General features: G+C 53.5%; 3 protein-coding genes and 1 pseudogene across 6 annotated transcripts; 3 read left to right on the top strand and 1 right to left on the bottom strand.

Annotated features, from left to right (window-relative positions):
• Positions 1-351: 351 nt before the first annotated feature.
• Positions 352-3582, bottom strand: EIF1AD (eukaryotic translation initiation factor 1A domain containing). Of its 4 annotated transcripts, none has more exons than XM_037839316.1 (6): positions 2765-3582; positions 1937-2134; positions 1704-1812; positions 1493-1601; positions 1279-1329; positions 352-671 (listed from the first exon to the last, which is right to left on the bottom strand). In XM_037839316.1, exons 2-6 carry the CDS (start codon positions 2021-2023, stop codon positions 527-529), a joined length of 501 nt encoding a protein of 166 aa, XP_037695244.1. In that variant the 5' UTR covers positions 2024-2134; positions 2765-3582; the 3' UTR covers positions 352-526. The 4 variants fall into 4 exon arrangements, with proteins under 4 accessions (XP_037695244.1, XP_037695245.1, XP_037695242.1 ...); XM_037839317.1 differs by having other exon boundaries at positions 1937-2105; positions 2786-3582; XM_037839314.1 differs by having other exon boundaries at positions 1937-2105; positions 2765-3581.
• On the top strand, positions 3144-5101 carry BANF1 (BAF nuclear assembly factor 1). The gene is made up of 3 exons (XM_037839318.1): positions 3144-3455; positions 4160-4298; positions 4570-5101. The coding sequence occupies exons 2-3, from the start codon at positions 4176-4178 to the stop codon at positions 4714-4716; spliced, it is 270 nt and encodes an 89-aa protein (XP_037695246.1). The 5' UTR covers positions 3144-3455; positions 4160-4175; the 3' UTR covers positions 4717-5101.
• Positions 5102-10304: 5203 nt separating this feature from the next.
• Positions 10305-10773, top strand: LOC119535704 (annotated as a pseudogene).
• A 1107-nt stretch (positions 10774-11880) lies between these two features.
• CST6 (cystatin E/M) lies at positions 11881-14462 on the top strand. The gene is given in 6 exon segments (XM_037839430.1): positions 11881-11886; positions 12836-13048; positions 13051-13214; positions 13216-13225; positions 13860-13985; positions 14282-14462. Coding segments are annotated over 6 exon segments (603 nt in total). The 3' UTR covers positions 14366-14462.
• Positions 14463-16255: the final 1793 nt, after the last annotated feature.

The raw sequence follows: 16255 nt of genomic DNA, 5'->3' as shown, positions 1-16255 counted from the left end.
CTGAGTTCTAAGGCTGTGACCTTGAGCGCTTCAATCCGTATTAACTACTAACAGGCAATGAGGCGAGCACGTCCCAGCATGAAACCCACGCGAGGAGGCACAGCACAGGGCCTGGCACTTAAAAGTGAGAATGAATGAGAGAGCGAGTGAGCAAGAGAGTGGGAGAAAGGGAGAGAGAGAGAGAGAGAGATAGAGAAATACAAACCATCTGGGGGAAGATTCCAGCCATCCTCCATTTCCTTTCCATCAGCCCTTCAGCCCACTGGCCCAAGAGGCCTCCACCAAAGAGCATGTTGTTTTTTCCTTTACCCCAAGTCCCTCCTTCCCCCAGAGAGCCACTCAGACACCAGCACAAGTCACCACCCACCAGGGGTTTAATTCTCCTATAGGTCAGAAGGTCAGTTCAGAAAGGGGCCCTGCCTTGTCCCATCCAGGGGGGAAGATCTGCAGAGCACCCTGGGAAGGTCCAAGCCCAGAGGAGCCAGGGTCTAGTCTCTGAGACAGTGGAGAAATGGGTCCTGGTGTTTCAGGCTGCCTCCTCCTCCTCGCTCTCCTCCTCACTCTCATGATATTGTCTGCGGTTGGTGTTAATGAAGAGATCAGAATCATCTTCAGAGCTGGACTCTTCTCCCGATGACTGTGGCTCGGCTGGGAGTTCCGGCTGAGCCTGCCTGCATGGGGGAAGAGGACAGAAGTAGCTCAGTGCCTTCTGAGGAAACCCGGTCTGCAATCAAGGAACCCCATGAAAAAGGACTGTTTGTTCAGCCAGGGCCACACAGGCCTGCCAAGACCCAGCACCCCTTAAAGACGAAAAGGAGGGGCAGAGACCGAGCAAACACTGGGGAAACCTGGCCAATGAAAACAGGCTAAAGACTGCTCCCCACCCCTTATTTTGCTTGAACCACTGGTTTTAATAAAGAATATGATTCTACTACCACCACGTAATTCTCATTGGGCCCACATTACATACCAAGCAATTTTATAACCATTAGCTCCTTTAATTCTCACAAAACTCCCATCTGATAGCTGAGAAATTGAGGCTTAAGAGATGAGTAACTTGGTTTGAGTCATTCAGCTGTAGGTGTTTGGCAAAGCCATGACTTGAACCCAGGTCATCTGACCCTCATGCCACATGCATAACCACACAGTATACTACATATTTTTAAGTTCTCCCTGGGGACCCTCTGTAGGGAGAAAGGAAGGCTCTACCCTCCTGTCGGGGCACCAGGCCTTGGACCCCTATTTTCTGTCTTCTCTACCCCAAGGCTTATTCCTCACCTGTTTTTGTTGTTGTTGTGTTTCTCAGCCACTTCGGAGAAGGCCTCAGGCCTGTGACCAAAGAAGAGTCAAGTTCAGAGAAGAGAGAAAACCCTTTGAACACAAAAGCTGTTTCCAGCTGTCCCTGCTTGGGATGCCATGACCTTCCCTCCCTCAATTCCAAGGCTAGGAAGCCAACTCCCCCAGAAGTCAATGATCAAGGAGACCACCCTACCAGAGCCCCTCCTTCTGGAGAGAGCGCACATGGTCCTTGCAGAGCACAAAGGAGATCTCAGCCTTCACCTTTTCTCCCTCTTCAATGGGGTCAACAATAAGAAAATCCCCTGTAGGCAGAGGAGTGAAAAGGCCAAGTCAGACCTGCTGGCAGTAGGGGAAGCTTCAGCCATAGAAAAGGGTTTTGTCTTCTAGGCTTCTGCCTTTCTCACCTCTCTTGATCCAGATGTTCTTACGGTATTTGGAGGGCATGCTCACCAGGAAGCGCTGCCCCTGGGCTGTCTCAACCTCATGCAGATTGTTCCCTGGGGTCCTCAGTACCTGATCCAGGAAGGAGCCAAGGACCGGTCAGATGGAAACACTCTGGGTGGCACCGTACCCTCTCCACATCCCAGGGGCTCAATGGGGGTGGGGGAGAGAGCACCTTGTGCCCAATGTCACTCACCCTCACGATCTGCTGCTGGTCAGAGGGCACCATGTGCTCCCCCAGCACCTCCTTCACCACATGCTTCCTCTTGGTGGCCTGAGACATGCTGGATCCTGTCCCAGGGGGGATGCAGAGACTGTCACCTTCTCCTCTTCAATTCCTTGAGTGGCAGGCTGAGAACCCAGGACTGTTTTGAAGAAGAGGAGGGGCCTTTTACTGAGGAGTGACACAGAGTCTCAGTTAAGAACATGGGCTCTGAAGTCTGCCTGGCTTCAAGTCCTACCTTGGCTACTTCTCAGCTATTCAACTTCCCTAGGGCTTAGAGAAAATAACAGTAACTAACTCAGAGCATTGTTACTAGAAAGAGATAATGTAAATAAGGCACTTGGCACAGTGTATGGTATACAATAAACTTTAAAAAATAACTCCTAGAACCTCAAGTACTGGTGTAATCATAAAACCATATGAGCGCTCTAAAGAAACCATTCTGGCTACAGCTGGGGAAGGGCTATTAGATAAATGGTATCTTCCTCAACAGGCTTGTACACCCCAAGTCTTGCACAGCCACACAACACAGATGCTCAACCTATAATCTCTCAACACACCACAGGCAGAAACTAGTTAGGAGACCATCGCGACGGGCTAGATTAGTAAAAAGTAGAGGTGAGCCACGATCTGCGGCATCTGCTACACGTCTGGCTTGGGGACTGAGAAGAAGAGCGCCGGTCCACCAACACTGAATGTTCCCAAAGGAAACCCTGACGTGTCACCCCTAGCTGCCATCCCCTGCCGTCCTCCCTCCCCTGTCCCAAAGGAAAGACCCTCGGGGAAAAGACACACACTCACTCTCCGGACCTCGGCTCCTACCGGCGCTGAACCAGCGGCCTCGTTCCCCAGGATGGACGCTGAGAGGCTCGTCCACAACTCCGGTGATGAGCCAACGAAGGCCCGGAAAAGCGACTGCCGGCGATCACGGCGTCGGCGCTGGAAAAGCGACTGCCGGAGATCACGGCGTCGGCGCTGGCTGGGACTCAGCTCTCCGACGTCCCCAGTTCACGCCTAATTCTCACCAGCTGTCGGCCTGAGATACCACGTCAGTCGGACCCTTCCGAACGCTGTACTTCCGGAGCTCGCTCGGAAGCCTCCCGGCCAGCCCCTTGTCCGTCCCTCTAACCCTTCCCCCTGCCAGGTCGACCTAGACTAAGTCCGTGAGTTCCGGGAACAGGGCCGCGGGGAAAGGAAGTTTTCTCCTCCGAGGCTTTGCTCCCTGACCGGAAGGGCCGCCCGGGAAGCGAGATCAGACGTCAGCCCGGCAGCCTGCGTCGCGATCGGAAAGGAGCGTCCGCTAAGGGCGCCATCGAGGTCCCCAGCGCCTCATCTCTATGACTCTACGCGGGTAGAAGTGCCCGACTTGGGAGTTTAGAAGGCGGCTCGAAAGGCGAGCCGGAAGCGGAAGTCGAGGAAAGTTCTAGTGGGCTGAGGAGCAGCGGGAGCAGCCGGGTGGCGGGAGCAGCTGTTACGGGGACCGGAGCTGCTGGTGAGCGCGAGCCGCGGAGCGGGACACAGACTGAAAGCCAGAGGAGGCGCGGGAAGGCGGGAAGGAGAAAGGCCGCAGGTGCCGGGGCCGGCCCGAGGGGGCGACGGCTGAGACGGCTGCGCCGAGGCGCGTGGAGGGGGCGGGGCCAGGGCGCGGCGCGCGGAGGGGGCGGGGCCAGGGCGCGGCGCGTGGAGGGACCGGCAGGACGGAGCGCGGCCGGAGCCCGGGCGTGGTTCCCGCGGGCCCAGGGCCAGGCGTGCGGCGCTGTCTGCCTGCGCCTTCGTGCCGTGAGCAGCCTGTGTGGGGGCGGGTGGAGCGTAGAGACCACTCGTCTGCTTTTCGGACCAGGTAGCCCTTCCAGGCAGGGTCAGGGCCTTTGCCCAGCCAAGGTCACAGAGGGAGTGACGGCCGCAGGGCTGGCCCTGGCTACTGACCCTGGGAATCTTCCCACCGCCCCGCGCCACCTGTTAGGCCTGGATAGTTTTCCTCTGGGCAGTACCAAAACTCAGTTCCTGTGGAAAGCAGAAGAGATTTCTCTTCTGCAAAGCAAGCTAAAGACAGTATCTAGGCCTCAGTTTTCTCATATGTGATATGAGAATAATCGAATTTGTAAGATCTGCTTTCTTCCTAATTCGGGATTGCCATTGGGCCCTTGGAAGTGTCAGGGTTGTCAGCCCTAACCTGTCTTTTCTTGCGATTCCCAGATTAAGCCTGATCAAGATGACAACCTCCCAAAAGCACCGAGACTTCGTGGCAGAGCCCATGGGGGAAAAACCAGTGGGGAGCCTGGCTGGGATTGGTGAAGTCCTGGGCAAGAAGCTGGAAGAGAGGGGCTTTGACAAAGTGTGTGTGGGGGGCTGCCTGTATCTGGGGAAGCTGGGGATGGGAGGAGACCACAGTATTTCCCGGAGGATTGGGACTGAGGAAAGTGAATGTGCCTATTAGCTGATAGAGAATGGAGCGTAATTGGAGCCTGGTCACCCGGTGGGAGAGAGGTGGGGGCAAAAGCCACCCTGCTTCCTGGGCTCATGTGCTTTGAGTGCCTCATAGGTGGCCTTGTTCTTAGCCCCACAGTGCATTTAGCAGCCTGCCCTTTGCTTTGTCTGTTTTGCAGGCCTATGTGGTCCTTGGCCAGTTTCTGGTGCTAAAGAAAGATGAAGACCTCTTCCGGGAATGGCTCAAGGACACATGTGGTGCCAATGCCAAGCAGTCCCGGGACTGCTTTGGGTGTCTTCGAGAATGGTGTGACGCTTTCTTGTGATGCTCTCCAGGGAGCTCCCAGTCCCCAGCCCCAGCCTTGAGTCTCCGGAGTTTGCAGCTCAGTGGGGACTCCTTCCCCACCCTCTACGAAGGAAAAGATCGCTATTGCCAGTAGTCACCTCCGACGTACTCCAGGGTCTTTTGGGAGTTCTCTCCCCTCACCATTTCAACTTTTTTGGAATTCTCACTCTTGCATGTGTTCCCCTTCCTTCTCCTTCCCCTGCTTGATCCATGAGGACAGTTACCAGCTTTCCCGAGTGGATTGCTGGCCTCTTTCCTCACCCCCACCCTCACCTGTGGTCGTTTTATGCCATTTGGCTCCTTTTTTGTCAGAACAGCCACTGTCCTTGTAAAGTTTTTTAAATCAATAAAGTCAGTGGCCTTCATGTCTGGGCTCTGTGCATTGGAAAGCAAGTGGGCTGGGTGTGGCTTCTTCCAGGGACTGCCTGGGTCTCCTGGGCTCCTTACCAATGCACACCGAAACTAGCAGCTTCCCTTCCCATCCCGGAGGGCACGTACCATACTCGTGTGGGCCTCGGACAGGTGCCTTGGAGTGTCTCAATCCCTGAGTAATGTGGGGAAAGTGTAGGCTCATCCCAGCATGGGAGCCAGATGGGCTGTGGTGTTCCAGATGACAGTGATGTTGACAGCTGGGCCAGGCAGCACCTGCTGGAAAAGTCAGTGGGAGTCGGGGGTTCCAGGAAGAGGGTGGACTGGATGTGGGTGAGCTCACTCCCCAATGCGCGTGTGCTCTCCTTGCCTCCGGGATGAGTGGGCAGGACGCCTGCCATCAGCCCTGCTGTCTTGGGGAGGGTGAGAGAGCATGAGTGTCACACCAAGGAGGTTTGAGTTAGACACTTTTTTTTCACTGTTTTACTCCTGTCCTTTGTTGAACACTTAGTGTGAACCAGGCACAGAGCTAAGATCTTGGAAGCATCATTTTTCAAACTGGAACTTGTAAACTCATACCTGGGAGCCCTGTGTTCCTTGGTCATGGCACTTGGTCTCTCTGAGCCTCAGTTTCCCCACTTGGAAAGAGGTTGTGAGGATTAGATGAAACACTAGCTGTAGAGTGCCCTACCCTAGTTGGCATTCATTCCTTAAGCACAGCATTCATGTGCTACTTGCTTAGAGTGTAACCAAAACAATTCTCCTGGCAGGGACTACAGACTGCTGAGAGTGATAGACATCAAAAACGCAAATACACTAACTGGAATGATAGACGAGTCTCATGATCATAGGATAGGAAACAGTATTTTAAAGAAGAAAAAGTTGATGTATTCAACTCCATTGATACTTAAAACTTCTCTTCATCAAAAGAGATCCTGAAGAGAGTGAAGAGAAAAACCCAGAGTGAGATGAGACACTTGCCACCCACAAAGCAACAAAGGGTTGTATACAGAGCACATACAAAAATGCAACCAAGAAGAAAACGACTGTGTAATAGAAAACAGGTGAAAGACCTGAAAGGCAGCCAGAAGGAAGAGACCTCAGAGGGTAATAAATGTGTGAAAAGGTGCTGAATTTCTTTACTAATCAAGGACATGCAAATGAGATGTCATTACACACCCACTAGATTGTTGCAAAAAAAATTTGACAATACCAGGTGTGAAGGAAATGGAGAAACAAGAACTGATAATCTGCTGGTGGGAGTGTAAATTGGTATGAACACTGGAAAACAGTTGGGTATTATCTGGTAAAGATAACGTGCCCTGTCACCCAGTGCTTCCACACCCAGCTACGTGCCCCCAAGAAACGCACGTCCCCCTGCACCAGGAGGCAGATGGGGACACTCGCAGCAGCTCTGCTTCTAATGGCCCCAGCTGGAAACAACCCCAAGGGCTGTTGGTGCCGGAATGGATAAATGATCACATGTCCCGGCCTTGGAATGATACATGGCCCGGAAGATGACCAATCGACAGCCGTGTACAGCACCGATGAATCGCAAACAACACTGAGCAAAAGAAGCAAAACAAAGTAAAGCAGTTCTGTTCATGTAAAGTTATAAAAATTCTTGTTTAGGGATCCCTACGTAGGCGGTCAAACTGAAAGAAAAACAAGGAAATGTTTATCAAAAATTCAATAGTGTAAAAAAGTCGATACTGCTCACCTCTGGGGAGGGAAGAGGGAAACGAGTGGGAGGCCTGGGGTGGGCGTGGCAGTTCCCATGTCCTCACCTGTGCGGTGGGAGCACAGGTGTCCACTTGTTCAGCTGAGCACACACGTCCCACACACGTTTCTGTGCACCATTAGCTACATGTCAGGATAAAAAATAAAGGGAAAACCAAAATTAAAGACAGGGATAGAGTAATCACATGACAAATGGGGAACCCCTCTGGTTATCAGTGGGGAGGAGGGCTCGGCGTGGCAGGGGCACTGGGAGGCACGGCAGGGCCCGGCTTTGAGGTGGTGACGAGGGCTCTCGCTGACTCCGACCCTGCTACGTTTCTGACGTGTTCTCAGAAGGGTCCAGGGTCACCCCGGGGTCCCCTCTGTCCCACCTGCTGTGCTCACACGGGCTTGGCAGGGCCCCGGCCTCTCCCCACCAGAGCCTCGATGCTGCCAGATGTCCTCTGGGGCTCTGCACGGTCATGGAAACGCCCTCTTCCTCCGGGAGGCCTTTCCCGTGGCTCCAGCCCACACTGGTGGCCTGGTTTTGCCCCCTTGGCTCTGGTACTGGGGCCTGCCTGGCAAAGCCCTGCAAGACGTGCTGCCTTCGTTACACGTTGTTTGTCCTTCTCCAGCTCACCCATGGGGTTTGTCTCTGCAGGGGCTGGAACCTGCCTTCTCACGTCTCCCCTGGGGCTCACGCCATGCTGGGGAAAGGTCAGCGGGCCTGAACTCTTTATCCGGGCTCCACAGAGTGTCCACAGGTTCCTGGGTTAGTTCTGGGGCAGGAGGGGACAAATGGCATCTAGAATGTACCTTGAGAAGATGTGGCCTCTCAGAGGCTCAGCCCCAATTCAGCCAACAAGACAAAGGGACCAAGACCTGGAGTGTTGGAGGAGAGGGCAGGTGGGGATGGTGAGGGCACAGGGGCCAGGTTATCTACATGTCAGCCCAGAGTGACATGTAGTGCCTGGCCACCCAGCGGCCTGGTGTGAGTGCATGGGCACATGGGGCTGCAGAAGTCTGCAAACGCTGACCCACTGTTTTGCCCTGTACCCGCCCAGAGGCTGCCCTCCTCACCAATCTAGCTGTGAGTGCCCCGAGTTGGCCTGGAACTTGGAGTGAACTCAGACCATGCATTCTGGGGCCCCCAAGACTCCTGCTGTCCCCGGGAAGGAAATGGTGGGAATATCTGCAGCTCAGGCCAAAGGTCAAGGAAGAGGCTTCCAGGAGCAGCAAGAAGACCCTAGATGGCCTGAGCCTGGAGTAGAGATACCAAGAGCCTATCCTGGGCAGGGAGACCCATCAGGACATGGGCAAGAGGGTAAGTGAGGAGTGCCGCGGGCCACCGAGGTTGGGATGTCTGGGCCACAGCATAACTCGAGACTGTGCCCTGTGGCCAGTGAGATGCCCAGACCTGAGCTTGCACCTGACGCAGGCTGAGGGCCCTCCAGGTCACACCCCAACCCAGGAACCTCCTCCCAGGGGCACCCCCAATCCCAGGGAGTGAACCCTGTCCCTGACATCCCTATGGAGCAGCTCTGGATGCACAGAACTGGGGCAGCACTGGCACATGGGGTCCAGGCCAGGCCCCACCACTGACCCTTCCCCTTTGACCCTCCATTTCCTCCTTGTAAGCAGAGGCCATAATCCTGTTTCTGCAGAGCTGTTTTGAGGATGTCGAGTGCCTGGTGGAAGGCCTGGGCCATGTCAGGTCCCAGTAATTGTTAGTTTCTTTTCCCCATCCTCTTTTCTCCCCCAGACACCACTTCCTGCTGTGTGATCTTTGAGACTTGTCCTGACATCTCTGCATAACTTTCTTCATCTGCAAAGTGAGGATAATGCTGCTACCTCAGGGTGCTGGTGAGAAAAGATAAGTGGGTAAAAGGTCTTTAAGAAGTGTCTGAGTGTTGCAAAAGGTTGTCAGCATCAACCAAAGGAGTGGCAGTTAGGGTGAATGAGCTGGGGACACATGGGGCTTAGTTTTCGAGGGAGCTATTGGAGATAAGTATGGCCAAGGCTGAGCTCCAAGGGTCGGGAGAGGAGACCTGGGGTTGCCGTGGCGGCTCCTAGTCCCCCTGGGGCTGCCTCTCCCACCTTTCCCCTGTGCTTTGGTCCTGGGCCTCTTACTCCACCCCCTCCCTCAGTTTAAGGTCCCTGCCTGGACTTGGGTCCCTCATCAAGCCAAGTCGAGCCATAAACTGGGCTCTGTCCCTGTAAGGCAGACACAGGAGCCCATAAGCAACTTGAGACTGTTCCTTGGAATCCCAGGGAAGGGGCAGAGTTTGTTTTCCCTCAGCTGGGCCGAGGCGGGTCGGGTAGCAGGCTGGCACTTGGGGCACTGGGCGGTGACCACCCTGTGGACCTGGTCTTCCCGGGAAACACCATTCCCTTTCTGGCCCTGGGATTCTGAAAGTCCCAGATTGGGGAAGGGCAGGTGCTGTTTGCCCACTCCTGCTGTTCATCACCATATTAGTCACCACTTACTAAGCACCAACCCTATGTCAGGTAAACCACTACCTCTTCCCAAGAGGTGCTGGAGAACTCTGGAGCCTCTTAGCACCAACAAGATCTTAGTGCCCTTTCCCCAACAACAATGCTGAACTCTAAATTACAGATCAAGAATTCTCAGAAAATCCCAGCTTTCCACATGATGACTGTTTCTATGCTATTTTTTAAAAATCATTTTTATAGAGATATATTCACATACCACGCAGTCATACAAAGTGTACATTCAGTTGTTCACAGTATTATTATATAGTTGTGCATTCATCAACAAAATTATTTTTGAACATTTTCATTACCACACACACAAAAATAATAAGAATAAAAATTAAAGTGAAAAAGAACAATTAAAGTAAAAAAGAACACTGGGTGCCTTTTTTTTTCTTCCCCCATTTTTCTACTCATCTATCCATAATTTAGACAAAGGGAAGTGTGGTCCATATGGCTTTCCCAATTACACTGTCACCCCTCAGGCTACATCTCTATACAATCGTCTTCAGGATTCAAGGGTTCTGGGTTGTAGTTTGATAGTTTCAGATATCCACTGCTAGCTATTCCAATTCATTAGAACCTAAAAAGAGTTATCTATATTGTGCATAAGAGTGCCCACCAGAGTGACCTCTTGGCTCCTTTTGGAATCTATCTGCCACTGAAGCTTATTTCATTTCCTTTTACATCCCCATTTTGGTCAAGAACATGTTCTCCATCCCATGATGCTTGGTCTAGAGTCCTCCCTGGGAGTCATAGTCCACGTTGCCAGGGAGATTCACTCCCCTGGGTGTCAGATCCCACATAGAAGGGAGGGCCATGCTATTTTAAAAATAGTAATTAGCAACTTGTTTCCAAACGTGGCCTCCTGCCATTTTGTGGATGCCGGGTAACGGAGAGAATCTGCAAGAACCAGACCGAAGGGGAGCAGAAGATCCATTCGAGCGTGTGGGTTTGAGACGCCACATATCCACTCAAGATCTCGAAATGCATCGTGATTCCTGTCCATCGGACTGTAAGGTTACAGAGATAATCTTGGAAGCAATGGCAAGAAGACTGAATTGGAATGAGCTTTTGGATATTATGGATCATCCGAAGTGTGAGGGTTGCTAGAAACCCTCTTGGCTTCACTTTTGTTGAATTTGAAGATCCTGGGGATGCAGCTGATGCCACGTGGTTCCACAGCTGAAAGAACACCATGTGGCTGCTGTGCAAGAGCAGAACCAAATGGGGAGAAAAGAGGTCATAATCGAGGCCCTCCTCCTTCTTGGGATTGTCGCGCTGGAGATAATTATTGCAGAAGTCCTCCACCTCGCTGCAGATCAACAAGAAGGAGAACTTCTCACACAACAAGGGCAGGAGAAGGGAAAGATCACTGTCTCAGGAGAGAAATCACAAGTCATCCTGATCCTTCTCTAGGTCTCGTAGCCATTCTAGGTCAAATGAAAGGAAATAGAAGATCAGTTTGCAAGAGGACTGGTGTACAGGAAATAACTTCATTTAATGTCATTATGTACAGAAAATTCAAGTTCTGTTTGAGACTTCATAATCTTGCTGCATTTTTAAAATGTTTTAGCTGTAAGAATTTGTCTCTTGTAATAGTGACACACATAAAGATATAACTCTCTATTGTTTTAAATTGCTCATATGAGGCATGTTATAATAACAAGAATGTCACTTTACAATAGTCCCTTGAACAAAATTGAATTTGCTTTGAATTTTTAGTCTTGCATAGACTGATAATAAACCTCTAAATCCTGCTCAGCTGAAGTGTGATGTTTTAATATTATGGAAACAAAATTAGCAAAATTTAACATCTTTAATTCTCTCCATAGCTGCAATTGTTGAGCAAGCAGTCTCTAAGAGCTGCGATGAACACAAGCCAGCTGGGTGAAAAATAAAAGCTGCACCATTGAATTAGATCGGGGTTTCAAAAAATCCAACTAGTCCTCTCACTGGGCAGAGTTGCCCAGTTGATGTAGAATCTGATATTTGAAGAAAATAACCTCTGCTTTAGGTCATACTTCCTTATGGGATTGCTGTGTATGGATACACAGTTGTTTAAAAAACATCCTTTATTTGGAAATTTGAGACTATTCAAGATACCTCTGTCCTGCCTGTTTAAGGGTACATTGTAGAGCTGAACTTTGAGTTACTGTGCAAGATTTGTTTCATGCTGTCATGTGTAATATATTTTGTAAGCATCCTTGGGATTAAAGTTTTGGTTACAAATTGTTGTTTAACTTGAAAGCCTGAAAGTCTGGTATTCCTTGCAAAACTCAATCTGTGAGCTTGGTACCAAATCCAGGTACAATATTCCTATTTATATTTTCCTGTAAAGTGCTTTTGAAGTAATAAAATATTAGTGTAATTGTGTAACATAGTCGATCAAATCCACTGTTACTACAGTTCTTGTCCCATGGAAATCAGTTGGTTACCTGATTCTTATTTTAAAAGAATAATTGAGGCACTATGGATTTAAACTTTTGAAGTGAAGGAATTTTGGGTTATCACCTGATGGTTAAGAATTCATTTCTTAGGAGTGGAAGCCAGTTGAGGGTCCATGACGGTAACCAACAATTTGAAGTATAGCAACCCTGGTACATTGTAACCAAAGTAAATTGCCCCAAAAAAGGTTTTGATCATTAGCATGAAAACTTTTTCAAAGTTTAAAAACCTACTTCCTTTTTATGTAATTTGAGCTATTCCATGGGAATTCTAAACTGATCCATCAATCCATCATGATGTAAAGTTCACAACATGGTTCCAAAGTGACAGTACAGAATTGAATAATATGGAGGTAGGCATAACCTTTCTCTTAGAAACTGGGAGGAGTTGTAGTATTTCACATTTTTGTACAACTAGATTAAATCGTAATACAACAGATTAAAAAAAAAAAAAAAAAGTCCTGGTGCCCCTGTTTTGCTGGTGTCCCCAGCATGCACCTGGTTGGCTTTGGGGTGACTGAGCCCCTATATGTCAGACCAACCTTAGTAAAGCTCATCTCCTTATGGCCCGTGAGGACAGAGGCTCTGAAAGGTCGTGTCCAAAGTCCACCAGTCAGTTGATGGCAAAGCTGGTATTACACCCCTGCTCCTTCTGGCCAGTTGTTTTCCTTCAGGCCCAGTGAGATTCGAGTTAGACGGCCAGGGCCCAAAAGCCAGCAGCCCTTCCCTGCTCACCAGCTGGTGTCCCAGGGCAGATCTTCTCCCCCACTGGATTCGGCTTCCTCCTGGCTCAGGGGGAAGCTATAAGGTTCCCCACTTTCCTGCGGGGCGGCCGGTGGAGGCCCCATCTCCGTGCGCAGGAGGGCGCCCACCCCGCCAGACCGCCAGCGCCCAAATGTTGGTTCACTGACTCCTCACAACGACCCATTTTACAGAGGAGCAAACCCAGGGGGGCAGAGAGAGGGTCCCTAACCCGCGCAGGGTTCCCCAGCTGCTCCGGGGCGGCCCTCGCCGGTCACGGACGGTCCGGGGCGCACCCGCGGCAGGGCTGGTCGCTGTCCTCCCCCGCAGGCCCAGGCTCGGGCTCTCGGAGGCCTCGGGCCGCTTCCCCCGGACCCCGCCCCGGATGCAGGCTCGCGGGGGGCGCGGCGCGGGCGGCGGGCGGGGCCGGCGGGGCAGGTTAAAAGCGGCGCAGGGGCCCGGATCGGCGCTCCCCACCATGGCGCCTCGAGCCTCCCGGTTGCCGCGGGTTCTGGCCCTGGCCGCGATTGCCTCCTGGCTCTGGCCCTCTCACGTCCAGGGACCGGCCCGAACATGTCATGACGGGAGAACCTCGGGACCTGTCGCCCCGACGACCGCAGGTGCAGAAGGTGGTGCAGGAGGCCGTGGAGTCCTACAACAAGCGCAGCAACAGCCTCTACTTCTTCCGCCACACGCGCGTCCTCAAGGCGCAGAGGCAAGGTGCGGCCGTCGGGGCGGGTGGGGATGGAGGCAGGCGCGGGCTCGGGCCTGTACTCAAGAAACCACGAAAAGTATTCAAGGGAATGTTTTTAAGGTGGAAGTTAATGCCCAAATCCACGATGGAAGAAATATCTACATGCTTAATGTGGACAGGAGCCAACCCTGCACTGGGCCAGCTCCTCTCTCTGCTCCCCTGGTCCCTGCCCCGAGGGAGGCAACTGGGGAGATGGAGGGGGTGCGGGAAGTGGGAGACCCACGGGGGCGTGGAGGGGGTCGGGGAGTGAAGGGGCCCATGGAGGGAGAGGGTGATGGGGTCACCGAGCAGCCTCCTGTCCTCTCAACATGGGTCCGGACCCCCCTTGGCTCCAGGGCGCACAGAGGCACTGGCAAGGGGTTTCCATGGTGGCCGGGGCCTCAGGAAGGTGTAGGCGTGCACTGGGTCTCCCGCCTCCTGCACAGTGGAGGGCTCTGCACCTCTGCCCGGGTACCTGGGGTGACCCCCAGCGCCCCCACAGAACTGCCCCAGGGCACAGCCGAATCCCAAGGCCAGGGTGCTGAGTGGGTCCTGGGTGGGAGGGAGCACATGGCAGGAGGTCCCCGGGCACTACAACCTGCCCCTGCCCTCCACCTGCAGCTGGTGGCTGGCGTCTTATATTACCTGTCGGTGGAGATGGAGAACACTGACTGCCAGAAGAACAATGCGAATGTGTACGACATGGACCTCACCACCTGTCCCCTGACGGTGGGAGCAGAGCAGCAGGTAGCAGCCCCACCCCCGCCCCCAGCTCTGAGGTTCCCAGTTTGTCCAGTCTGAACTGGTCTGCCCGCCAGGAGGGTGCCTGGCCTAACCTGTCTGCCTCGGGGTGACTCAGCCACCAGGCCAGGGTGGGGTGCAGGGAGGGAAAATGGGGGTGGGGTGGCTGGAAGGAGCTGGGCCACAGTGACCGCCCCTCTCTCGGTCCACTGCGGGGTCTTGGCAGCAGGAGGGCTGGCTGTCGGAAGGAGGCAGGCCTGCGGGGCCCCGCTCACTCTCCTTCCCCCCTTGCTCTCGCCCAGAAGCTGCACTGCGATTTTGAGGTGCTCTCTGTTCCTTGGAAGAACACAACCACGCTCGAGAAACAACACTGTACCCCTGTGTAGTCTGCCCATGAGGGCATGGCGTGGGGTGGGACCGCAGCGGTGGAGGGCACTTCAGGGTCCAGGGGCCATATCTGGCACAATAAACTGCTGAAACTGCTTCCTGCACTGGTCTGCTCTGAGTGCTTCACCCCTCTGCCTGCGCTCCCACCCCAGCGGCTCCCCCAAACCTCAGCTGGTGCAGCCCCGGTTCCACCCCCAGCTGAGCATCTGCGTCTTAGCCCAGTGCCGAGGGTGCTAAGTTCAGCCCCCCAGACTTGGAGTCCCAAATATACTCCAGAGTTGGAGACATAGAGAAACACACCTCCAGAGACCCCAAACAGACTGAGACCCCCAGTATTCTCAGAGTGGAGGGGTGGGAGACAAAGTTGCAGAGAATGGATGATGTCCAAAAACTAGAACAGGGTGTGGGTCTGTTGAGTTCTCTGAGAAGGGGTCCATTGCTCTGTTCCCTCTCAGCACCTCAGGAGGATCTCAGGGGTAGCATGGGGTGGGTGCGCCCAGGCACGACACGGGACACTGAGCTCCCAGCCTACAAAGATCCTATACCAGAAATGGCCAAGCAGACATGGCAAAGGCCCCTGGGGGCAGGGATGGTGCCTCTTGGCAGTATACTTTGCTACCCCCCCTGAGATCCCTGGAAGGAGCTGCGCAGGGGACCCCAGTGGGGGCGAGTCTGAATCTACTGCCTGCAGGAGGGGTGAGGAGATCAATTCAATTTAAGGTCATTTAAAGAAAACGGAGTTGCACACTTGAATTTGTGGTTGCAATTCATAATTGCCATATGCACAGAGAGAAACCCAGAACCCCACCCCATGCACCACACACCCACACCCACACACAGAAACCCACACTAGATGTCCCAGACACTACACAATATCCAGAAACACACACACACACACAACCTAGGCAACCAGAAGCACAGACACAAACACCCAGAAACACCCACCCGCCCCCAGGGAAACAACCCAGAGCCATGCACACAGAGCCCCAAACAGACACACCCAGAGACCCACATGCCCACTCCCAGACGTGTCCCTCAGACTCACAAACACTGTGTGGACGGGACTGGCTGTCCCTGGATATCTTGGGAGCACGAGGCCTGGACAGACAGAACTGCAGTGTCTGGGAGAGCAGCCCGGAACCTGCTGCCCGCCTGCCCTTCTAAGCAAGCCCTCCCACCTCCTGTGTCTTCCTGTCCCCTGCCCAGTGCTGGGGACCAAGGAGGACAAGCCCCAGCTCCCAGCCCAGCCCTCTGCCCTCAGGGAGGCCACCCTGGCGTGGGGATGAGAGGTGCAAATCAGTTGCTGCATCCCCCAAGGGGGTCTGGGAAGCAGAGGGGTTGCGTTTGACAGGAGTTAGGGATGCAGGGGAACCACTTCCAGGCCTGCTTCTGCCCAAGCCTGTCGGATGTGGCAGCCCAGAGGGTGAGCCAGGGACTGGCCACTTGGGTGCCTCCAGCTGGAGGTGCCCTGGGGTTGGCAGGAAATCCTTGTTAACTGAGTGTGTGAGGTGGCCGGGTGAGGCCAGGTCCAGAGATGTCTGCCAGGTGGCCTCTCCGCCCCCAGAATCTGTGCCCAAAGCCCACGCGGCACTGCCTCTGCCATCGGTTCTGTGGGCTGGTCCCGCAGCGCCCTCGCCTGGCCAGGGAGGGAGGTGCTGCTTCAGCTCCGCAGCCCGAGACATTGCCACTGTCTGGTGGCCCAGAGGCAGCAGGAGGTTGGAGAGGCTGTCTGTCCTCCCCAGCGCCCACCCCTGAGTGCCATTTCTGACTCCCTCAAGCCTCCTTTGTGCCCTGGGCTGGAGTCTTCTCGGGGTCCCAGTGTGTGAGATAGTGGAAGACCCACCCAGGATGGGGAGACCCTGGGACCAGTGCTGGGTTTGAGCCTGACT

This window comes from Choloepus didactylus, chromosome 6, assembly GCF_015220235.1.
Source record: "Choloepus didactylus isolate mChoDid1 chromosome 6, mChoDid1.pri, whole genome shotgun sequence".
NCBI classification, from domain to species: Eukaryota; Metazoa; Chordata; class Mammalia; order Pilosa; family Megalonychidae; genus Choloepus; species Choloepus didactylus.
Note: the sequence above shows the minus strand (reverse complement) of the source record. Positions and strands in the feature narration are given on the sequence as shown.